The sequence below is a fragment of the Rhinopithecus roxellana genome, chromosome 6 (genome assembly GCF_007565055.1).
Source record: "Rhinopithecus roxellana isolate Shanxi Qingling chromosome 6, ASM756505v1, whole genome shotgun sequence".
Taxonomy (NCBI): Eukaryota; Metazoa; Chordata; class Mammalia; order Primates; family Cercopithecidae; genus Rhinopithecus; species Rhinopithecus roxellana.
In genome coordinates this window covers 135,789,575-135,814,986 of record NC_044554.1, presented here as the reverse complement: position 1 = coordinate 135,814,986, position 25,412 = coordinate 135,789,575, and the positions used below count along the sequence as shown (strand labels likewise).

The 25,412-nt window shown below is 41.1% G+C and overlaps 1 protein-coding gene across 5 annotated transcripts in view; it reads right to left on the bottom strand.

The window, feature by feature from the left end:
- Nucleotides 1-25,412, bottom strand: part of LOC104657346 (S-adenosyl-L-methionine-dependent tRNA 4-demethylwyosine synthase TYW1) — a 262,699-nt gene that overhangs the window by 108,494 nt on the left and 128,793 nt on the right. For all 5 annotated transcript variants that reach the window (XM_030932482.1, XM_010357125.2, XM_030932480.1 and 2 more), the window contains one exon: nucleotides 18,942-19,077. In XM_030932482.1, coding sequence (XP_030788342.1) covers nucleotides 18,942-19,077 — 136 coding nt within the window. The remainder of the gene's footprint in view (nucleotides 1-18,941; nucleotides 19,078-25,412) is intronic.

Sequence of the window (25,412 nt, the reverse complement as noted above, 5' to 3'; positions counted from 1 at the left end):
TGGCTGGTATTCAGGTTCCCAGACACGATCACCTTCACCTTGGGCTATGTAAAATAAACAAGTGCTAAAAGATAATAAAGTATACCATGAAGCCAAACAGCTCTGTGACCTTCAATTTCCTCATCTGTAAAGTAAGGTGAACAGTATCTATACCTCATATAAAAGGTATGAAGACAAAGTGATACATACTCAGGACTAGCAGTACCAGAATTTAGTAAGATGGTAAGTAACATTTCACAGATGTTAGCTATTAAAGCTATGATTATTAAATAAAAGAACTTATGATAAGAATGTTCTCTGCAGGACCAAATGTCTGCTGTACACTATATTTAGTTCAATAATGAAACACAACCAAGTCTCAACAGCAAACCCTGAGTGGTATAGTGACTGGCTTCCTGGGTTAGACATCAGGAACTGGTGAGGCTACCATACCTAGGCAGGGTGGATTTGCTGGCCAAGTACTGGAAGAGCAGCAGCCCTGGGAGTGGGCACATCCTTTATTTACAGAGAAACCCAGTTAGTTGGATGCTTCAGCATAAACCATAAAGGCTTAAAAAAAAAAACAACTTTTGGCTGCACATGGTGGCTCACGCCTATAATCTCAGCACTTTGGGAGGCCGAGTCAGTGGGCTGCTTGAGGCCAGGAGTTCAAGACCAGACTGGCCAACATGGGGAAACCCCTTCTCTACTAAAATACAAAAAAATAGACTGTGTGGTGGCATGTGCCTGTAATCTCAGATACTTGGGAAGTTGAGGTGGGAGGATCATTTGAACCCAGCAGGCGGAGGTTGCATTGAACTGAGATCATGCCACTGTACTCCAGCCTGGGTGAGAGAGCGAGACACTGTCTTAAAAAAGAAAAAAGAAAAAAAAAAACTGTTTTAACATATTTAAAAAGAAACTTGGTTGGGGTGATGAAAATGTTCTGGAATTAGGTAGTGATTTCACAAGCTTGTGAATATACTAAAAATCATACTTTAGAAGGGTGAACTTTCTCTCTCTCCCTCTGTATGTACATATGCATGTATTCATTCATTCATTCATTCATTTGAAACAGGGTATCACTCTGTCGCCTAGGCTGGAGGGCAGTGACACAGTCATAGCTCACTGCAGCCTCGGCCTCTTGAGCTCAACGGATCCTCCCACCTCCGCCTCCTAAGTAGCTAGGACTACAAGAATGCATTAGCACACCTGGTTGATTTTTTATTTTTAGGTAGAGAAAAGGTTTTGCTATGTTGCTGAGGCTGGTCTCAAACTCCTAGGTTGGAGCAGTCATCCCACCTTGGCCTCCCAAAGTGCTGGGATTACAGGCTTGAGCCACCACACACCCTGAACTTTATGATATGTAAATTATACCTCAATTATTTCAGAAAAAAAAAACATGGGCATGGAACATTTGTCTCCTGATTTCCAGGATTCTGAGTTTTTATACAGTTGAGGGAGGTTGGGAGTGCTTGGCAGTATGAAGAATGGCTACCTGTATCTTTGACAGATTCCTCTTCCTGGCCTAGCAGAAACCTTTTCTGCTTTTCCCTGGGTTCTCTGACAAGGTGAAGACACGTGCCCTGCTAAGGTTCACAGATTTGTTTGGATATATGGTATCCTTTTATTTATCTTTTTATTTTCTTTTTCTTTTTTGAGATGGAGTCTCACTTTGTAACCCAGGCTGGAGTGCAATAGTGTAGTGTGATCTTGGCTCACTGCAACCTCTGTCTCCCCAGTTCAAGCGATTCTCCTGCCTCAGCCTCCTGAGTAGCTGGGATTACAGGTGTCTGCTACCATGCCTGGCTAATTTTTGTACTTTTAGTAGAGACAGGGTTTCACCATGTTGGCCAGGCTAGTCTCAAACTCCTGACCTCAAGTGATCCACCCACCTCGGCCTTCAAAAGTGCTGGGATTACAGGCTTGAGCCACTGTGCCCAGCCCCTTTTACTTATCTTTTAGTACTTGTTTATTCCACCTAGCCCAAGGTGAAGATAATCATTTCTGGGAACGAATACTAGGGTGCATGAATTATTACATTAATTCTATTTTTATTAAAAGCATACTACAGGCAAAGCACTATCCAGGGCACTGGTGATACTGCAGGGAATGAGAAAATGTTCTGCTTTCACAGCTGAAAGAAAAAAAACCAACAACCATGCAAGTCTGGTGCTGATGCTGCTATGGAAAAAAACAAGCAGGGAAGAGGGATGGGCAGTGCTGCTGAGGAGGGATATTATTTTCCATAGGATGAGCAGGGGCAACTCTCTGATAAGACAATATTCAAGTGGAGTCCTGAAGGAAATGAGAAAACAAACCATATCAACATAGAGAAGCCATTACAGGCAGAAAGAATGAATTCTAAGAGTTTAGACAAAGACAAACAGTCAATGGAGAAATGGGCAAGGTATGGAAAGGCTATTAAAGACATGGCCAAAACACTACAAAACGCTCACGCACTCCAGGGAGGAATATAAAATAAAACCTCAAATCAGACTGACAAAACCTAAAACCCTGACAATGGCCAGGCACAGTGGCTCACACCTGTAATTCCAGCACTTTTTTCTTTTTTTTTTTGAGATGGAGACTCGCTTAGCCACCAAGTAGCTGGGACAACAGGCACGCACCACCACGCCCAGCTAATTTTTGTATTTTTAGTAGAGACAGGGTTTCACCATATTGGTCAGGATGGTCTCGATCTCTTGACTTCATGATCCAACTGCCTCGTCCTCCCAAAGTGCTGGGATTATAGGTGTGAGCCACCGCGCCCGGCCAATCCCAGCACTTTTGAAAGCCAAGGTGGGAGGATCACTTGAGGCCAGGAGTTTAAGATCAGCTGGGCAACATAGTGAGACTCCATCTGTATAAGTTAAAAAATCAAAAAAATTAGCCAGGCATGGTGGTGCACACCTGTAGTCCCAGCTGCTTGGGGGACTGAGGTGGGAAGATTGCTTGAGCCCAGGAGGTTGAGACTGCAATGAGCCATGATGGCACCACTGCACTCCAGTCTGCCAACAGAGCAAGATCCTGTCTCAAAAAATAAATAAAATAGAATCAACAACTAACAAGACCAAGTATTCGTGAGGATAGAAAATAGAAATTTAATGCAGTAGTCTCCTAAGTATAATCATGTAGGACAGGGTATGGCAACAAAAATCTAATCAAGTTCAAGTTTAAGATGTATATATTTTATGATCCAGCAACTTCCAACCACAGGTTAGTTCCAAAAGAAATTATTGCACATGTGCATAAAGAGACACTTTCAACAATGTTCACTGCAGAGTTAGAAACTGTGAAACAATCCAAATGCCCATCTGTAGGAGGATGAATTTCCCTACATGAGGGAATATTTGCAGGATAGAATGCTACATAGCAGTTACAAAGTCTCAAAGGCTAAATATAACAATATGAATACCTCACACGCATAATTTCAAACAAAAGAAAAACAGGTTGCAGGGAGGAAGAAATGAGGGAGGCTAGTATTTAATGGATAGGAAGTTTCATAGTTTGGGGGGAAGAATGGGGAGATGAAACAGTTCTGGAGATGCATGGTGGTAATAGTTGCACATAATATGAATGTACATGATACCACTGAAGTGTATATCTTAAAATGGTAAAAAGGTAATTTTTTATTTAAAAAAATGGTCAAAAATTAAATCAGGTTGCATAAGGATACATATAGGGTTACGTTATCATATAAAGTTTAAAAATATGGAAAACACTATGCTCTATTACTTATGGAGTTATACATAAGAGTGAGGTATAAATATGGGATGACAGGCTAGGAGCAGTGGCTCACATCTGTAATCCCAGCACTTTGGGAGGTCAAAGGAGGAGGATCACTTGACGCCAGGAGTTCAAGACCAACCTGGGCAACACAGTGAGACCACATCTTCACAAAATGCAAAAATCAGCCGGGCGCAATGATGCACACCTACTGTCTCTAGCTACTTGGGAGGCTGAGGTGGGAGGACTGCTCAAGTCCAGGAGTTCAAGGCTCGGTGAGCCATGGTCATACCACGGCACTCCAGCCTGGGCAACAGAGCAAGACCCTATGTGATAGTTAACATTGAGTGCCAACTTGACTGTAATAAAGGATGCAAAGTATTGTTCCTGGGTGTGTCTGTGAGGGTGTTGCCAAAGGAGATTAACATTTGAGTCAGTGGACTGGGAAAGGCAGACCCACCCTCAATCTGGGTGGGCACCCTCTAATTAGCTGCCAGTGCAGCCAGAATAAAAGCAGGCAGAAGAACGTGGAAAAACTAGACTAGCTGAGCCTTCTTGCCTTCATCTTTCTCCCGTGCTGGATGCTTCCTGCCCTCGAACATCAAATTCCAAGTTCTTCAGCTTTTGGACTGTTGGACTTATACCAGTGGTTTGCCAGGGGTTCTCAGGCCTTTTGGCCACAGACTGAAGGCTGCATTGTCAGCTTCCCTGCTTCTGAGGTTTTGGGACTTGGACTGGCTTCCTGGCACATCAGCTTGCAGACGGCCTATTGTGGGACCTCACCTTGTGACAGTGCGAGTCAATTCTCCTAATAAACTCCCCTTCATATATACATCTATCCTATTCGTTCTGTCCCTCTAGAGAACCCTCGCTAATACAATATGGAATGATAAACACCAATTACAGGATACTGATTCCCTCTGGAAGAAAAGGAAGGAAAAGAAGTATGATAGAAATGAGGTCCACAAAGCCCACAAATGAATTTGTAATATTTATTTCTTAAGCTAGACTACAGTTCTAGCGGTACTCACTATCTTATTCACTGTGTCTTTTCATATGTATAAAATATTTAATCATATACACAAAAATGATAATAGAGGGCATCATTTTGTAAAATTCAAACAAAATTACTTCCTATAATGTTTCTAGGTGTTTTTGTCTAGACCCTATAAGGTAGGCACTGTTATTTACCCCATTTCACAGGTGAGAAAAGTGAGTCTCTTGCCCAAAATGACACACACAATAGGTGGCAGAGCCAGTATCCAAACCTTGGTAGCCTTCTTTCAGGGACCCAAGCTTTCAATTACCAAACCAAGCAGGTTGTTGGGAAATAACAGAATACACACCAAGAGGAGAGCGGATAAATGCAATTTGCTCATTGACCAAATACTTATGTGGCAATCACGTGTCAGTCACCGTGTTAAGGGCTTTGAATACTACGGTGAACAAAAAGGCATAACACACATTGTGTCTTCCCTAGGGGACCTTTCAGTTCACAGGAAGGACAATTACATAAGCAGTCACACCACCCCTGCTGTCCTGGGTGGTAAAAGAAAGCACAAGTACCCTTCACCCAGAAGTGCCAAATGCTGACTGTGGGAGGGGAGGGAAGGAGTTAGGAAAGGCTGCCAAAGATAAGACTTGTGAGGCTATTTGTTAAAAATCCATACAAAAAAAATATTATCCAGACAGTAAGAACAGTGTTGGAGAGTTATATCTACTTCTTTTTTTTTTTTTTTTTTTTTTTGAGACAGAGTCTCACTCTGTCACCCAGGCTGGAGTGCAGCGGCACGATCCCTGCTCACTGCAAGCTCCGCCTCCCAGGTTCACGCCATTCTCCTGCCTCAGCCTCCCGAGTGGCTGGGACTACAGGCGCCCCCCACCGAGCCCAGCTAATTTTTTTGTATTTTTAGTAGAAACGGGGTTTCACTGTGTTAGCCAGGATGGTCTCGATCTCCTGACCTCGTGATCCGCCCACCTTGGTCTCCCAAAGTGCTGGGATTACAGATGTAAGCCAACGCACCCGGCTGTTTGTTTTTGGAGATGGAGTCTCTCTCTGTTTCCTAAGCTGAACTGCAGTGACGCAATCTCGGCTCACTGCAACCTACACCTCCCGGGTTCAGGTGATTCTCCTGCCTCAGCCTCCTGAGTAGCTGGGATTACAGGCACCTGCCACCACACCCGGCTGATTTTTGTATTTGTAGTAGAGATGAGGTTTCGCTGTGTTGGCCAGGCTGGTCTCGAACCCCTGACCTTAGGTGATCCACCTGTCTCAGCCTCCCAAAGTGCTGGGATTAGAGGCATGAGTCACCACGCACGGCCTATAATTACTTCTATAAAGAAATATGACAGTCTGTTAAGAAAAAAAAAAAAGTAGAAATCAACACACAGAGTATCTTCTGGGAATGGAACAACACATATATCAAGTTTCAATACATAGTAATGATAGCTTATCAAATCTGTACTTTAAAGATGGTTCATTCAATAAATGGTACTTGGGAACTACATAAAAATGAATGCTAAGTTATATCCCAACTGGATTAAAGAGTTGAGATTTAAACAGCTGGGCTAGGACAGAACCAGAAAATATACATAAATATTTGTATATCCTAAGGGTCTAAGCATGACACTAAAAGCAGAATTCACAAAGACAAAAATTACGAGGTCTTAAAGAAAAAAGCTGTGAGACTTATACTATCAGATGTTAAAACTTAAAATTAACCCCCATGAGCCTTCCAGTTTCCAATGCAGCAAGAAAGTTGCTTGGAAGTCATCACTGTGTCTTAACAACTAAAAAGCTGAACAAATTGAAAAATCAACAACTGTTCTTAGATCCATCAGAGAAGTGAGGTCACATGGCAAACCTGCTGTCCCCATAATTGGAGGGAAAAACCGGCACGCACAGAGAATCACAACTTACAGGAGCAGAAACCTCCACAGAGACCAGCACCAACAGGGAAACTGAACTGTAATTGACAAAGTGCTGGAGGCTCAGTGTGGACAAGCCTGACACAAAAGTCCCAGACAGACCCAGTCATTAGGGGCCCTATGCTTTTGTGAGTTTTACCTACTGGAGCTCTGCCAGATTCTCACAGTGAATATACGGGGGAAATCCCTTGTGCTTCCAGTAAGGGGAGGGAAACAGGAACCATTTGACATGTGCCAGAGCATTCTGTTGACAACAAAGTCGGCTCTCAGGAGAAACGATTTAACCAGAACCTAACTTGCTTGGTTTTGTCAGAGTCTAACTAACCAAGTGGAAGAGAAACACCCAACTCCAGCCAGCACTGGCCTTCCATGTAAGAAAAGGGAAATAGCCAGCTGCAGTACACTCTAGCCAACCTGTCCTGCCTAGGGGGAAAAAAACTGAGAAGTATTTGTGAAGTTCACTGACCAGGGGTACAGCCTCACTAAAAGACTGAGACCTAGGCTGGGCATGGTGGCTCACATCTGTAATCCCAGCACTTTGGGAGGCCGAGGCAGTGGATCATTTGAGGTTAGGAGTTCAAGACTAGCCTGGCCAACATGGTGAAACCCCGTCTCTACTAAAAATACAAAAATTAGTGGAGCATGGTGGCGGGTGCCTGAAATCCCAGCTACTTGGGAGGCTGAGGCAGGAGAATTGCTTGAACCTGGGAGGCAGAAGTTGCAGTGAGCCAAGATCGTGCCACTGCACTCCAGCCTGAGTAACAGAGCAAGATTCCGTCTCAAAAACAAAACAAAACAAACAAAAAACACTGAGACCTAATCATAAGACTATAGAATGCTTCCCCTCCCCATATACCATACCATTACGTTATTAAAGGTCTAGTGAGAACAGTTCCTTTTACCTAGGATATCATGTTCAGCTAACAAGAAAAAGTTACAAGGCATACTAAAAGGCAAAAAGCAAAGCTTAAAGAGACAGCACAAGCATCCAAACCAGGCTCTGACACGGCAGGGATGCTAGGATAACCAGACCAGATGCAAAGAGCTCCAGTGGATAAAGTACACAGCACACAAGAACAGATGGACAATGTAAACAGAGATGGAAATCCTAAGAAAGAACCAAACTAAAATACTGGAGCTCTAAAGAATGGCCTTGAGACTGGACATGGCTGAGGCAGGAATCTCCAAGTTTAAGGATTCTCAACAGAAACCTCTAAAACCAAAAAGCAAAATGAAAAAAGACTGAAATAAACCAGAATGGAATATCCAGGAGCTGTGGGATAACTACAAAGGGTGTAATATATGTGTAACAGGAATACCAGAAGGAAAAGAAAAAGAGAAAAGAACAAAAGTAATATTTGAAAGAATAATGACTCAGGATTTCCCCATGTTAATGTCAGGCCCCAAACCACAGTCAGGAGGCTCCCAGAACACGAAGTAGGATAAATGCCAGAAAAACTATAGATAAGCATCTAAGTTTCAAACCATAGAAAATCAAATATTTAACAAATTCCAGAAAGAAGACAGAGGGAAAAAAGCCTTACATATAGAAAAGGAAAGAATGATTTCACCTTCTACCCAGAAACCATGCGAGCAAGGAGACAGCAGGGTGAAATATTTAAAGTACTGAAAGAAAAAATCACCACCTAGAATGTGCACACTATGAAACTGTCCTTCAGAACGGAAGGAGAAACACTTTTTCAGACAACCAGAAACTGGGGGAATTTGTTGCCAGTAGATCTTCCTTGAAAGAAATGGTTTTTTTTTTGGTTGTTTTTTTTTTTGTGAGACGCAGTCTCACTGTCTCCCAGGCTGGAGTGCAGTGGCGCGATCTCAGCTCACTGCAAGGTCCCCTGCCGGGTTCACACCATTCTGCTGCCTCAGCCTCCCGAGTAGCTGGGACTACAGGCACCCGCCACCACGCCCGGCTAACTTTTTGTATTTTTAGTAGAGACGGGGTTTCATCATGTTAGCCGATATGGTCTCAATCTCCTGACCTCGTGATCTGCACGCTTTGGCCTCCCAAAGTGCTGGGATTACAGGCGTGAGCCACTGCACCCAGCCGAAAGAAATGTTGAAAAAAGTTCGTCAGAGAAAAGGAAAATGATATAGGTCAGAAACTCAAATCTAAGAAGAGAAAGGAAGAACATTAGAGAAGGAGTAAAATAAAAACGTTTATTTTTCTTATTCTTAATTCAACTAACAGATAGCAATTTGGCCAAAATAATAAAATAGCAACAATATATTGATTATGCATGCTTATGTATAAGTAAAATGAATGATGGCAATGATGTAAGGACAGGAGGGAAGAATCAGGATTATTTTGTTATTACAAGGAGGCCGGGCATGGTGGGTCAATCCTATAATCCCAGCACGTTGGGAGGCCAAGGCGGGTGGATCACTTGAGGTCACGAGTTCAAGACCAGCCTGGCCAACATGGTGAAACCCCGTCTCTACTAAAAATTTAAAAAATTAGCCAGGTGTAATGGCAGGCGCCTGTAATCCCTGCTACTTGGGAGGCTGACATAAGTGAATTGCTTGAACCCGGGAGGCAGAGGTTGCAGTGAGCTGAGATCGGGCCACTGAACTCCAGCCTGGGTGACAGAGTAAGACTTGGTCTCGAAGAAGAAGAAGAAAAAAAAGATTACTTTGTTATTATAAGGTACTTGCCCTACTCAGGAAGCAACATAGTGTTCTTTGAAAATGGACTTCAATTACTGGTAGACCTATATTACAAACGCTAGGGAAAACACTAAAAAAGTAACAAGTGAAGTATGATTAATATGCTAAGAAAGGAGAGAAAATGGAATCATATTTAACATACTCAAAACCACAAAAGAAAAAGTGTGGAATACAAAAATAGAAACAGAGAACAAGACCAACAAATAGAAAAGATTAACAAATATAGTAGATGTTGATATCAAATTCCCTGAAATGTATGTGATATTGTTGTGAGAACAGACAAATAAACCAAAGGAACAGAACAGAGCCCAGAAAAAGACTCACACAAATATAGTCAACTGATCTTTCGCAAAAGAGAAAAAAGTAATACAATGGGGAAAAGATAATTTTTTTCAACAAACAGTGCTGAAACTGGAAATTCACACGCAAAAAAAAAAAAAAAAAAAAGGAATCTAGACAAACACCTTATACCTCTCACAAAAATTAACTCTAAGTGTATTACAAAACTAAATGTGAAAGGCAAAACTTTAAGAGTTCTAGAAGATAACACAGGAGAAAGTCTAAATGACCTTGGATTTGATAATAACTCTTTAGATAGCAAACTAAAGGTGTGACCCGTGAGAGAAAACATTGGTAAGTATTAAACATTTCTGTTATTCAAAAGACACTGCCAAGACATGAAAAGACAAGCTACAGACTGACAGAAAATATTTGCAAAAGACATATTTGATAAAGGACTCCAAAATATACAAAGAACTCTTAAATCTCAACAATAAGAAAATGAACAACCCAATTAAAAACGGGCCAAAGACCATAATAGACATCTCATCAAAGACATACGAATGGCAAATAAGTGTATGAAAAAATGTTCCACATCACCTGTCATCAGGGAAATGCAAAACAAAACAACAATGACAGAAACTCTCATCCATTGCTGGTGGGAATACAAAATGGTACAGCCACTTTGGAAGACAGTTTGGCAGTTTCTTAAAAAACTAAGCAATACTCTTATGAAACTACCCAGCAACTACACTCTTTGGTATTTACTCCAAGGAGTTGAAAATTTACATCCAAACACAAACTTGCACACTGATGTTTATAGCAGCTATGTTCAAAATTGCCAAAACTTGCAAGCACCCAAGATGTCCTTCAGTAGGTGAATAAACTGTGGTGCAGCCAGACAATGGAATATTGTTCAGCTCTAAAAAGAGATGAGTTATCCATGTGAAAACACATGGAAGGAAACTTAAATGCATATTGCTAAGTGAAAGAAGCAAATCTGAAAAGGCTACAAATGGTATGATTCCAACTATATGACATTCTGGAAAAGGCAAAACTATGCAGACAGTAAAAAGATCCATGGTTGCCAGGGATGGGGGAGGGAGAGATAAACAGAGTACAGGAGATCATTAGGACAGTGAAATTACCCCATATGACACTGTAATGGTGGATACATGTCACTATACATTTGTCCACACCCACAGAATGTACAACCACAACAACGAACCCTAATGTAAAATACAGACTATGGCTGATAATGATGGATCCGTGTACGTTCATCAGTTTTAATAAATGTGCCACTCTTGTGGGTGATATTGATAAGGAGGTATGTATGTATGCATGGAATAGGGGGGATATGGAAAATCTCTGGACCTTCTGCTCAATTTTGTTTTGAGTCTAAAACCGCTCTAAAATATAAAGTCCATTAAAAAAAAAAAATCCAGATCCTCTACCTTATGCAATACCCTCAAATTAATTTCAGATGATTCACAGACCAAATTGAAAAATAATAATAACAACACTTCTGAAAGAGGAAAACATAAGAAACTATCTTCATGACCTTGGGGTGGGCAAAGATTTCACAAATAGGACAGGAAAAGCACTAAACATATACTTTTTTAAAAGTGATAAACTAGACTTTGTTAAAATGAAGAGCTCTGTTTATCAAGCAATATTAAGAGTTTAAACTGGCAAAGACAGGCCAGGCGCAGTGTTTCACACCTGTAATCCCAGCACTTTGGGAGGCTAAGGCGGGTGGATCACTTGAAGTCAGGAGTTAGAGACCAGCCTGACCAAACTGGTAAAACCCCATCTCTACTAAAAATACAGAATTAGCTGGGCATGGTGGTGTACACCTATAATCCCAGTTACTTGGGAGCTGAGGCAGGAGAATCGCTTGAACCCAGGAGGTGGAGGGTGCAGTGAGCAAAGATCACGCCATTGCACTCCAGCCTGGGCAACAAGAGCGAAACTCCACCTCAAAAAAATAACATAAAATAAAATAAAATAAATAAACTGGTAAAGACAGACTGGGAGAAGATATATGCAGTACCTGTATCTGGACTTGTATTCAGAACCACTATTACTTGCAAAATCATGGAGGAATCTCAGAACACAATGTTGAGTGTTATTATACTATTATAATTGAGTTATTATAATATTATAATGTTGAAAAATCAGACACAAAGGCATAAACAATCATTTCATTTATATAAAGTTCAAAAACAGGCAAAACAAAAATAAATTTAAAAGTTCAATAATAGGCAAAATTAATCTATTATGATAAAAGTTGGTATAGTTGTTCATAATATATAAACTATATAAAAACATAGTTGAAGGCCAGGCACAGTGGCTCATGCCTGTAATCCCAGTATTTTGGGAGGCCAAGGTAGGAGGATCAGTATTTTGGGAGGCCAAGGTAGGAGGATCACTTGAAACCAGGAATTCACGACCAGCCTAGGCAACAAACAAGACCTCATCTCTCAAAAAAAAATTTTAGCCAGGTGTGCTGGAGCACATCTGTATCCCAATTACTAGAGAGGCTGAGGCAGGAGGATTGCTTGAGCCCAGGAGTTCAAGACCAGCCTGGACAACAAAAGGAGACTACCATCTCTATAAAAATAATAATAATTAGTAACATATATATAGTTGCAAAAATATGTACAACATGATTTCAATTTTATAAGTGAAATATAGACACATATATATGAACATGCATAAAAACCACAAAAGATGTAATGCAATATAGTAACTGTTTACCTTTGAATTCTGGTAAAGTATGAGTCATTTTCTTCAATATTTATTTTCTAAATGTAAAGTTTTTAGTAGATACGCTATGCAATTCTGTAAGCTGATGAAAGGAAATGCTTCTGACTTCTTTATTATTAGTAGGTCAGTATTCACTACACTCAGATCGATTATTCACCCTCCCCATTTCCATCCTTCCCATTCGTCCCTCTATACAATGGCTTCGACACAAAACACTGCACCATACTTTCTTTTTGACATAGTAATTAAAGACCAACTGGTAAAGCTATTTTCCTTTTTGTCGTACCTTTATTTCGTAATCTTTCTGGAAACTCACTGTTTCCTTGAGTTGCAAGGAATTGAACCAATATCTTTATCAAATTCTTCCCAGACTCACTCTCTATGTGCTCTTTATGTTGAAAGCTTCAACACTTTTGTTCCCACAGGCTCCCTCTTTGCCTTCTTTAGGCACTTCCTGGGTCATCCCACCTGCTTCCTTGCCTTTAACTACAATCTGTTGCCAAAGAGATGACTTTCAGATCTACACCCGGTATTCCTTCCCCAGTGTTCTCCTGAGTCTCCAAACCCATAGAAACTATTATCCATTAGACGTTACCTGATGCCTCAACACGAACCTAAGATGCAATACACTTACATTTCCCTAAAACAATATTAGGTAAAAGTCAGGTCTGGGGGGGAACCAGTTTACTAAGGAGTTATCCCAGCTTGCAGACACTGGCTTTAGACAACACGTTTGCGCAAATCAAGCATAGCAGTCTTGTCTAATTTCAGAAATGGCTGAAAGCAGAGTAACATTTTAGCTAAGCAGAGCAGGGTAAAATGGCATTAAATCCAAGTTGAATGGAATCAGCCCTGGGGGATCTATGCCTGTGGATAGGGGTCCCATGTTTTACATGAAAGTTAAAGCCTTCAAAAAAGTGGTAACAAACAGATATCCAGATTAGCCAGATGGGTTAAGGCTCAAGAATAGACTTTGGTACTGATGATGAGAGGTGGAAATAAACAAAATAGGTCAATAAGAAAGGAAACTTGTCAGAACCATAGAAGGCAGACAAGCTCATCCTAAAGGCAAGGAAAGAAGAAGATATATTTCATTGACTACAAGAAACTCTAGGATAAAGGCCATGCCATGATTTAATGTACCATTATTTTATGCTTCCCCTTTGTGAAAGTCTCAGTGCCACCAATTAAATATAACTTGTCATCTCTGGCAGCATTCAATTTTAAAAATGTTCAAAAGTGACAAAATGTGCATGCTGTAACTCGGGAGTAGCTGAGACTTTGTCCTCAGTGTGCTAAGGACAGAAAATCTGACTGTCAGGCCTCTAGGATGGGAAAAAGGATGCCGGGACATCACACACTCCTCCTGCTCCCTACTACTGGCCAAGAAGCAGGAAACTGAGCAGGATGAATGACTACACTGTCTTTAATATGACAATCACAGAGAAGTGTTAATGACAAGGAAAAATACTTATGACATGATGTTAAACAAAAACAAAAGTAACATATAAGATGGAATTATTTGCAAGAAAGCATGCCCTCCCCCAGAGGATTAAGTAGAAGTACTTCAAATGTTAATTACTGTGTTAAGGTCCTGGAATTATAGGTAATTTCTTTCCTTGCTTCTTTATATTTCTCTTTACTTCCCCCAAATTTCCACAAGCAGCACATAATATTTTTATAACCTGATATAAGGTCAAATGTGAAATGTTTGTTTTTTAATTTGCAAATTGTGGGCCACATACATAAATTGGTTTATTTAAATATTAGATAGAGGGCTATCTCATTAATGTACAATAAGCCCTTCATACCAATGGAACAACCATTATTCAAATTATGATATCAGGTCAGAGTATCCTAACATCATCTGTAGAGAGAGAGCCAATGGTCACTGTAACACAAGAAATTATGTTGGTCATTTTTCTTTTTAAATATGAGGTTTCAAGAATGTCAATGCTATTACTTAAACAGAGAAAAGAATTAAACAGTTCAACTTACTACTGGATCTTGACCCTGACATAATCATAGTCCAGCAGAGACACATCTGGTCACATTGCTGATAAAAGTTTACTGCTAAAAGCTGGCGCAGTGTTTTCTTGTATAAGATATATTTCTCTTTTTAAAAAAAAAAAAAAAAAAAGACTGACAAGTAGCTATCACGGACGGAAATTGAAGCTAACACATTTTTTACTCTGGTACCTTGATGGAATTGGTTTTTAGCCCACATACTCAAGTACCAATATATTTCTCTCCTCATATTGAAAAGGAACAAAAAGGATAAAGATCTAGAAATGTAAACATTATACTTGCCAAGAGTTAAAAACAAAATATGCTACCTTCTACTTTGAGTAGTACTACATCAGAAATGGGCTGAAAATCTTGGGACAAATCAAAATTTTTTGTTTATAAAGTTTAAGAAATTCTTTTCAAATGACTTTCCTTGCTCAGGCATAGTAAAAGCCTAATCAAATAACAGAAGACAACAGTATGGATGTTCTAATTAAAATATCTGATATAACACTTTTATTTATAGTAATCTGATATCATTTGAGTTTTTATTTTTTATTGTAATATATTTATTTTGAGACAGAGTCTCACTCTTGTTGCCCAGGCTGGAGTACAATGGTGCGATCTTGGCTCACCACAATTCTCCACTTCCTGGGTTGAAGCAATTCTCCTGCCTCAGCCTCCCGAGTAGCTGGGATTACAGGTACCTGCCACCATGCCTGGCTGTTTTTTGTATTTTTAGTAGAGATGGGGTTTCACCATGTTGGCCCGGCTGGTCTTGAACTCCTGACCTCAAGTGATCTGCCCACCTCAGCCTCCCAAAGTGCTGGGATTACAGGCGTGAGCCACCGTGCTCAGCCAGCATTTGAGTTTTTATATGTTTGACCCTAGCTGATACATATAACTACAAAATAAATGTTTTAAGTGCCAAAATCTTTCTTAATAGCATCTACTATGTCTTATAAGATCAGCCATTCAGAAGGAAATAATAGCTAGAGTCAATTAAAAGAAAGATTTTTAAGAGCAGCATCCTGCCACGATCTTCTCTTACAAGGCAACAAAAACAATGCAAGAACAAGAAACAACAACTCTAATTGCTACAAAATGCTCAGAACGCAATTGCCCTAATGTGTGGGCAGTTTAAATTGCCCAAGGAAACATTCCAACAAGAATTACATAGAGACAATAATGACTTCTATTTAAGATGCTCCTGGGTTGAAATTATTTTCTAACTTTAAATTACTGCATTACTATCATGAGCCAACCCAGAGTAATTACAAGTGAATTCGCTACCCAAAGGCTAGTAACTTCAAGGTAAGAATTCAGTTTGTGGAACATTTTGACCAAAGAAAGGAAGTAAACTATTAAGCTATTGTATCAATGTTTCCTTGTCATCTTCCACACTCTAAGAACACAGCCTAGATAACAATCTCAGATGGGCCTGACTTAGCCAGCTCCTGCTGTTTACTCCCATTTAAATCCATTCTAATTTTTATGCTATGTAAATCCAAGACAGCTTAGAAACCAAAGTAAGGCCTTTTTGCATATCTTAAATAACATCAGTATTAATAACCAAAAAGGGCATGGATTTAACTTCTCAAGCATAAAACAGCAAAAGAAACCCACAAAGATTTAATCAGCTGGACAACTGGTAAGATACATATGGTACTTTACAAATCTCTGTTGGGTTTCCACCCATTCATTCTTTTAAGAAACAAGCTGGGCACAGTGGCTCACACCTGTAATCCCTGCACTTTGGGAGGCTGAGGCAGGCGGATCACTTGAGGTCAGGAGTTTGAGACCAGCCTGGCCAACATGGTGAAACCCCATCTCTGCTAAAAATACAAAAATTAGCCGGGCATGGTGGTACGCAGCTGTAATCCTAGCTACTGGGGAGGCTGAGGCACGAGAATTGCTTGAACCCGGGAGGCAGAGGTTGCAGTGAACCGAGATCGTGCCACTGCACTCCATGCTGGGCAACAGAATGAGACTCTGTCTCAAAAAAAAAAAAAAAAAAAAAAAAGAGAAGAAAGAAAAAAAGAAACATTTATCAGGCCTGGAGCAGTGGTTCATGCCTATAATCCCGACACTTCCAAGGCAGGAAGACTGCCTGATGCCAGGAGTTTGAAAGTCTCTACCAAAAAAAAAAAAAAAATCAAAAAATTAACTAGGCATGGCAGTATGTGCCTGTGGTCCCAGATACTTGGGAGGCTGAGGCAGGAGGATCATTTGGTCCCAGAAGTTGGAGGCTGCAGTGAGCTATGATGGTGCCACTGTGTTCCAGCTTTGGTGACCCAGTCTCCAAGAAAAAAAATGGAAGCATTTATCAAATACCTTAAAGTGTACTATGCTAGACATTGTGCAGAATTCAGACATAAATAAGGGATCCAGCTCAGGAGAGAGCAGCTAAGACAAAACAGAAGAAAAACAGTGTTTTTTAATAGATATAAAACTTAGGAAGGGAAAAGGGGGCAGCTAATTATAATCAGAAAAGACTCTGCATTAGAGGTAATAACAAAACTGGGTCTAGGAGGTGCACAGAATTTCTACAAGTCAAAGAAGGGAAAGAAAGAACATTCCTTCCAAAATCTGGGGAGACAGTAATCGAAGACTCAGAACGGAGAACGTGGTGGGCACATGTGCAGAAATGGCAAGGTAAGCAGGGAAGCATGGCCCTCCTGGGGAATATGGTGAAAAATGAGTCAGGAAATGTACATCAAGGCCAGACAGTGATGGGTTAGGAATGTCGAAGTAAGCGCTGGGCACAGGAGAGAAAGGCAAGGTTCTGGGACAGTGACTCCCATATCTGGCTGTATACCAAATGGCACCTGGGATGTCTAACAAGCAGATTCTCAGAGGCCATGAGGACCAGTCCTTTTTTTTAAGGTCCTAGGGTGATTATCATTATCAGTCAGATGTCAAGAGTGCACAAAGAATGCTTAGAAAAGTAACAGAATGAAAGCGAGGGAAGGAAGGAAGGAAGGAGGGAGGGAGGGAGGGAGGGAGGGAGGGAGGGAGGGAGGAAGGAAGGAAGGAAGGAAGGAAGGAAGGAAGGAAGGAAGGAAGGAAGGAAGGAAGGGCAGAACCGGAAGGTTACTTTAGGTGAAAAAGAAAAGGAAGGTAAGTATGCCATATGAAAACGCACAAGAAAGGCCAAATGTTTGCAGAAAATGACATTCAATGTGAACATTCTGAGGCTATTGATGGCTTAGGAAATTTGGTCCTAGAAATTCAGGAAAATTAACTTCATATTTAATTTAAACATATACTATTTGCAGAAACCTTTTTTTTTTTTTTTTTTAGATGGGGGTCTCACTGTCGCCCACGCTGGAGTGCAGTGGCACAATCTCGGCTCACTACAACCTCTGCCTCCCAGGCTCAAGCGATTCTCCCACCTTAGTCTCCTGAGTAGCTGGCACCACAGGTAATTTTTGTATTTTGTTTTTTGGTAGAGACGGGGTTTTGCCATGTTGCCCAGGCTGGTCTTGAACTCCTGACCTCAAGCGATCTGCGCACCTTGGCCTTCCAAAGTGCTAGGATTACAGGTGTGGGCTACCACACCTGGCCTGCAGACGCCTCTTTTAGGGTGGCTATGTACCGTCGGCCCTCCGTATCTGGGTTCCATTTCCACACATTCAACCAAACCATGGATGAAAAATATTTGGGAAAAGTAAAACAATTAAAAATCACACAAATATTTAAAATGCAGCATAACAACTACTTACATGGAGTTTACATTATACTACATATTATAAGTAATCTAGAGATGATTTAAAATATACAGGATGAGTGTAGGTTATGTGCAAATACTATGCCATTTTATTTTTATTGTTTTTTTTTTTTTTTTTTTTTTTTGAGACAGAGTCTCACTCTGTCACCCAGGCTGCAGTGCAGCAACATGATCTTGGCTTACTGTAGCCTCCACCTCCCAGGTTCAGGCAATTCTCCTGCCTCAGCATCCCAAATAGCTGGGATAACAGGTGCATGCCATCACAACTGGCTAATTTTTTGGTATTTCTAGTAGAGACGTGGCCTGACCATGTTGGCCAGGCTGGTCTTGAACTCCTGACCTCAAGCGATCTGCCTGCCTCGCCCTCCCAAAGTCATAGGTTTGCAGGCGTGAACCACCATGCTCGGCCTATGCCATTTTATATAAACTTGAGCATCTGTAGAGTTTGGTATCCATGAGGAGTCCTACAACCAATCTTCCATAGACTCTGGGTTGGGTATCTATGGGGAATTGGTTCCAAGACCAATTGTTATTAATTAACTTTGGGAGTATATATACCTCTCTCCTTAAATGAATGAAAAACAAATGATACATACAAAGCAATAGTGCTACAAACTTAAGAGGAACTCAACAATTATTTATCAAATAGTAAATGTTCAAAATTCCTTGAAGAAGGAAGTCTTTAAAAAGTTGAAAGTTATATTTCATCATTTTTTTATTTTAAAGAGAAAAGAGGAAAAAGTACCTCTGTTCTTTTCTTCCATCTTTCCTTCTTTCTTTCAACTTCAGTACACACCTGAGGGTTGTTTATTTGTTTTTAAGATGTCATAATTCTTACCTTGGCTGCCAAGGCTTTTAAACTGTCAAGGAATCTCTGCCAGAAATCCTTGAAGAGCGGGCGGTCGATTTTCTTCAGGCTCTCTTTGGTACTGGCATCCACACTGACATACAGCTGAGTAACTGGCTTGAGGTTCCTTAGTAATTAAAAAAAAAAGAAAGAAAGAAAAATGATTCCTCTATCAGGCTTTCCATGATATAAAACTTGCCATCTGTAATAGACGTGGGGATTAAACACTTCACTGGGTCTAGAGACTTCTACTTCCCCCAAAAGACTGAACTAATCATTTTAATCATGTGACAAAATCGGATGGCCTCTGGTTATTTTTTAAATGACTGGAAACCATCCCAAATACATTGAAAATATTGAATTACTTACAACTGGTCCTTCTTCAAATACTGAGTTTGAATGGAAAATAAACAAAATGTGATCTAACTTCAGGTCTGACAGCATCAGCCCAGCACAATTAGAGGGGCTCTCTGATCTAACTTCCCCACCCACACACTCTGCCAGCCACATGGGGTCCGTGCTGCTGGGCCACCTCCCTCCGTCAATTCACTGAGGAAGTCTTCTAAGGAACAAGAAACAATCCCAAAAGCTCAGGCCTTATTTGAAGGACACAGAGTCACACTTATGCTTCTGTAAGTGGGAATGGGCTTCATGTCAAGACTTGGGTGGGCAAACAATGACCTATTTGGGGAACTTTAAGTAGTGCAGACCTAGGACAGTAGCAACCTCATACTTACACAGGAGCACAGCCCAGAAGAAGAGAAGAAAAAAATTCATTCTTATTTTCTTTGCCTTTACAATCAGTTTCCATGAATACCACTCATTCTCCACTTCTCTCAAATTCACTGCCTCATTTCATAATTTCTTTCCTACCTACTAGATTTCTAGCAGGTCCTTCTTCTAGAAGGTCTTTTTCCCCTGGCCCAATCCCCAGACAGGGTCTCATTCTCATCCAGGCTGGAGCACAGTGGCACAATCACAGCTCACCGCAGTCTCAACCTCCCAGGCTCAAGTGACCCTCTTATCTCAGTGTCTCAAGTAGCTGGGACCACACGCATGTGCCACCACACCTGGCTAATTTTTTAAATTTTTTTTGTAGAGACAGGGGTCCCACTAGGTTACCCAGGGTAGTCTGGAACTCCTGGGCTCTAGCGATGCACCCACCTCAGCCTCCCAAAGTGTTAGAATTAGAGGTGTGAGCCACTGCACCCGACCCTACTAGATTTCTTTCAAGTTATACATTAAACCTAGACTATATTTTTTTTTCTTTTTTTTTTTTTTTTTTTTGAGATGGAATCTCGCTCTGTCATCCAGGCTAGAGTACAGTGGTGCAGTCTCAGCTCACTGCAACCTCTGTCTCCCGAGTTCAAGTGATTATCCTGCCTCAGCCTCCTAAATAGCTGGGATTACAGGTGCACATCCGGCTAATTTTTGTATTTTTAGTAGAGACGGGGTTTCACTATGTTGGCCAGGCTGGTCTTCAACTCTTGACCTCAGGTAATCCACCCACCTTGGCCTCCCAAAGTGCTGGGATTACAGGCGTGAGCTACTGTGCCCGGCCTAGACTGTACTTTTTCTAAAGCCTCTCCCCTTCTCTCTTCAAATGGGTCTCATAATTCATTCTCTTCAGTAAATTTAGAACTAGAAGAAGGAAATTCCCCCTTAATAATCTTCTGATCAAATTCTCCCAATATTCTTTTTCTATAAGGGTTCCACAATTTATTCCACATTTTTACCTAGAAGTTTTATGAATTTTTTGTTTCAAAGTCCATGCATTTTTAAAAAATGAAAATATCATTCACATGCCATACAATTCACCACTTTAAAATGGTTTATGTGCTTTATATACGTATCAGTAGCAGCCTTATCAATCTTTGAGTGTAAGACCTTGAAGAGCAAGAATCCTATTTTTCTTTTTATCCAGCCACACAGGCAGACATTAAAGCTACTTTTTAGGAGATATTGTTGATTTCAGCAGACAGAATTTTTACGGGAATATAGGCCAAACAGATGCTTACAATGATGTGGCTTAGTGACATACAGAAAAATCACAAGTGTCTAGACTTCTATTCGCTTCTGTTAAAAGCGGAGAGGCTCTGACCAAATGTAGGACAGAGGTGATTAAGATACTGGCAGGCTCTCATTGCTTTAATGCATCTGCAATAGCGACATACTAAGGGAATCCTTCAAAGTTCAGGTAATGTGTCACTACTGAGCAAAGCATATTAATTACTGAAAATGTAAAACAAAAGCATCAGTAATAACAGCATTCTGTCTCATCCCCCCTTTGCTGAGTGCCTCTTTAATAAAAGACAAGCTATGCTTCCTTAACTGGACTTATATTAAAAAAAAAAAAAAAAAAAAAAAAGGACTGTCTTAATGGCTACTACTGGCTATCATCACCTGATACTAACAGGACTTTGTCAAAAGCTTCCTGATGCAAAATGAGAACTGCCCTGACCTTTTCACTATGCTTCCATAACTACTTAAGCTTATAAACAGTACATTCCAAAGGCCATACTCCTTTTACAAACCTCTATCATTTACAAAATAGGAAGCCCTGGACACTGACACTACCAATAAGGAATTCTAGTCAGTACTAGATGTCTGAGATGCTACACTCAGGGAAGTCTCCAGATCTCTTGTCAAGGAGCAGAGGAAGAATGGAGAAGAGGAAAAGATCCCCAGGAATTATAGAGCTCATTTCTAAGGGGCTCAAAATTAGCAAAGAGGCCTTTGGAGATACATATTTTCTGAGCTTTAGGGATCTTGTTTCTGCCTAGTACTGGTCTCTATTCACCTAGAAGAGATAATGAGGCTCCCAGTAGGGTCACTTATCTGTCTCTATTCTATACAGAGATAACAAATGTTCCCAAAAAGCAAAAGAGTCTTACATCATCAAAATCATCATAATAATAATTCCTGCATCTGAGAATCTCACGGCACTGCTGGGAGTAATTAAAAAGGATATCCTCTGCTCTCCCAAAAAGAGACAATATCGAAGATAGACAACCTTAAGCCCAGTCCTCTGTAAAAATGCTCAAGGATTCGTGATGTGAGTATTATAAGGACCCTTTATCTTAATATTAAATCTCTGAGTGAAGAATTATCACATATAAAACTGTGTTGACGAACATAAAAATCTCCCTCCCATGTTGCCTTTCTGTAGAGATTATCAGGCCTCATTCTACCTTCCAAGGCTCAGAAGGTAGAATGAGGCCTGACAATATCTGCAGGAAAAAAAAAAAAAAAAAGGAGAGAGATTATGTTTGTAAGAAATCCAGGTAAACAGTGACTCTGAAGCTCCTCCTTGGGATAAAAAAACAACCCGAGTGACCCAAACATGCAATGATATTAAAACCTAAATCTCTAAGACAATCTGGGGCTGTCAGATCAAGCCAAATAGCTCAGGAGGAAGACAGGAGGAGGGTGAAGGAGAAGGAGAGAATGATTTAGCACTCACCAAGCTGGCACACTCTGCCATGTGCTTTATCCTTCTTGATCAGTTCACTGAATCCGCACAATAAAACGACCACGTAGTCACTACTTATGCCCATTTTAGAGACAATGAAGCTGAGGTTCAAGATGTTAAGTAATGTGTGCAAAAATCTATAAAGAATAAGCGTCAAGCCAGGCACGGTGGCTCATGCCTGTAATCCCAACACTTTGGGAGGCTGAGGCAGGAGGATCACCTGAGGTCAGGAGTTTGAGACCAGCCGGGCCAACATGGTAAAACCCCATCTCTACTAAAAAATACAAAAATTAGCCGGGCATGGTGGCGGGCGCCTGTAATCCCAGCTACTCAGGAGGCTGAGGCACAAGAATCACTTAAACCTAGGAGGCAGAGGTTGCAGTGAGCCGAGATCACGCCACTATACTCCAGCCTGGGCAACAGAGCAAGACTCCATCTCAAAAAAAAAAAAAAAGAAAGAAAGAAAGAAAAGAAAAACAGTAAGCATTAAGGAGATTCAAGTTCAAAGATGACTCCAGAGCCTTTCTCCTAACCCTGCCCATTATGGCAAAATCCACAGTGTGGTTCAGTGTTCAAGTCACAGCGGTTACATGTAACAAGCAGTATTCCGTAAATGAAAAGTCCAAGAGAATACGGATGATCTGTGAAACGCAGATTCTGACTGCAAAGTCCTAAGAGAAGCCAAAACAACAAGTCCTCGGGAAGAAATTCTGAACTTAATTCCTTTCAGGGGCCTATGCACTTCACTCAACATTTGTCTATGAACTGGACACTGAGGCCAAGAGGCTCAGCCCTCAATATTTACATTCTGGAGGGAACAGAAGATGGATGCAAGTCCCACCACGCAGCGCCATGACTAAGGTGGGGAAAATGCAGTGGGAATAAATGGAGGAGTGAGTTGATTTTGCTTGGCAAAATCATACAAAAGATGTAACAAGGTCAAAGTCAAAGCTGATCTCTGAAGGACACAGAGTTCATCAGGAAGAGAATGAGATCATTTCTAGGGATGTCCAAAGAAGAAATGCAAAGGCCTGCAGCTGTGAGTTGCCGCAGGATAAAGGAATCACAAACTATCCCCCGTGGCTCTAACATGGTAAATGGAATTGGGGGATGCCTGCAGCCACGTCTCATGTCCTGCCAGGGTTAGGTTTGCTTTACTGAAGTTTTAGGTAGCCAGTGACACAATCAGATCAGTGCTGATGAAAGTCACGTGGCTCCAGTGTGATGGATGGATTAAAAAGCCAGCACAGCGCACCGTTCTGCATCTGGCTTCTCCGGTGCCTCCCACTTATCACCAATCCAACAACTTCTTAACCACAATTTAAAACTCCGAAAAGCTCTAATAACCAAAAGGTTGCTTTTCTAAGTTTGGAGACAAACTTAGTTTGAAGTAAAATCTGACTTACAAGGCTGTTTGTATTCTTCATTTTTCTTTTCTTTTCTTTTCTTTTTTTAAAGACAGTCTTGCTCTGTCACCCAGGCTGGAGTGCAGAGGCACCATCTCGGCTCACCGCAATCTCCACCTCCTGGGTTCAAGCGATTCTCCTACCTCAGCCTCCCCAGTAGCTGGTTTTACAGGCACAGACCACCACACCTGCCTATTTTTTGTATTTTTAGTGGAGACGGGGTTGCGCCATGTTGGCCAGGCTGGTCTTAACCTCCTGGCCTCAGGTGATCTGCCTGCGTCGGCCTCCCAAAGTGCTGGGATTACAGGCATGAGCCATGGTGCCTGGCCTAATTTTTCCATTTCTGTGACTAAGCATACTTTATTGTAGAACTAATTACATGTGTGTGGCGCTAGGGTGCTGGAGATGTTCCATAAAATACAGTGGATATACTGTATTGTCTTTCTAAAATTCTGAAACACTTTTGGGCACAAGGGATAAAAGACTGTGAACCTGTAGAAATCATTCTATATCAATACATAGTTTTTGCACTTTTTTTTTTTTTGAGACAGAGTCTCACTCTGTCACCCAGAATGGAGTGCAATGGCACAATCTCGGCCCACTGCAACCTCTGCCTCTCAGGTTCAAGTGATTCTCCTGCCTTAGCCTCCAGAGTAGCTGGGAATATAGGCACCCACCACCACACCCAGCTAATTTTTTGTATTTTTAGCAGAGACAGCATTTCGCCATGTTAGCCAGGCTGGTCTTGAACTGACTTTAGGTTATCCGCCTGCCTTGGCCTCCCAAATCCCACGCTGGGATTACAGGCGTGAGCCACCACGCCCAGATTTTTCTTTGATTTTCTAACAACTACAGATAAAGAATGCACTTTGTGATTTCTCTTTGATATTCTGGTTATTTAACAGTGTGTTGTTTAATTTCCACATATTTGCGAATTTCCCAAATTCTAGTTTGGGAAGTCCTTGGTCATTATTTGTCCAAATATTCTTTCTTCTCACTTCTCTCTCTCCTGTCCTTGTGGAATTCCCTTTATAAATATGTTGGCATGCCTGAAAGCGCCCCATGGGTCTCTGAGAGACTTTAGTGATAGTCTATCTGATGAGTCATCATTTTCATACTTTTGTTTCTTTGAAAATGCTTTTCTGGCCAGGCGTGGTGGGTCACGCCTGTAATCCCACCACTTTGGGAGGCCGAGGGGGGCGGATCACTTGAGGTCAGGAGTTCAAGACCATCCTGGCCAACATGGTGAAACCCCATCTCTTCTAAAAATACAAAAATTAGCCAGGCATGGTGCCCCATGCCTGTAATACCAGCTACTCAGGAGGCTGAGACAGGAGAATTGCTTGAACCCAGGAAGCGGAGGTTGCAGTGAGCCAAGATTGCACCATTGCTCTCTAGCCTGGGTAACAGAGCAAGACTCCACCTCGAAAAAAAAAAAGAAAAAGAAAAAGAAAATGCTTTCCTGTAGTTCTTTGAACACATTTAAAATAGCCAATGTCAAATCTTTTTCTAATAAGTTCAACATCTAGGCTTCCTTGTAGATGGATTCTATTCTCTGTTTTCTTTCATGAGTATAGGCCACAT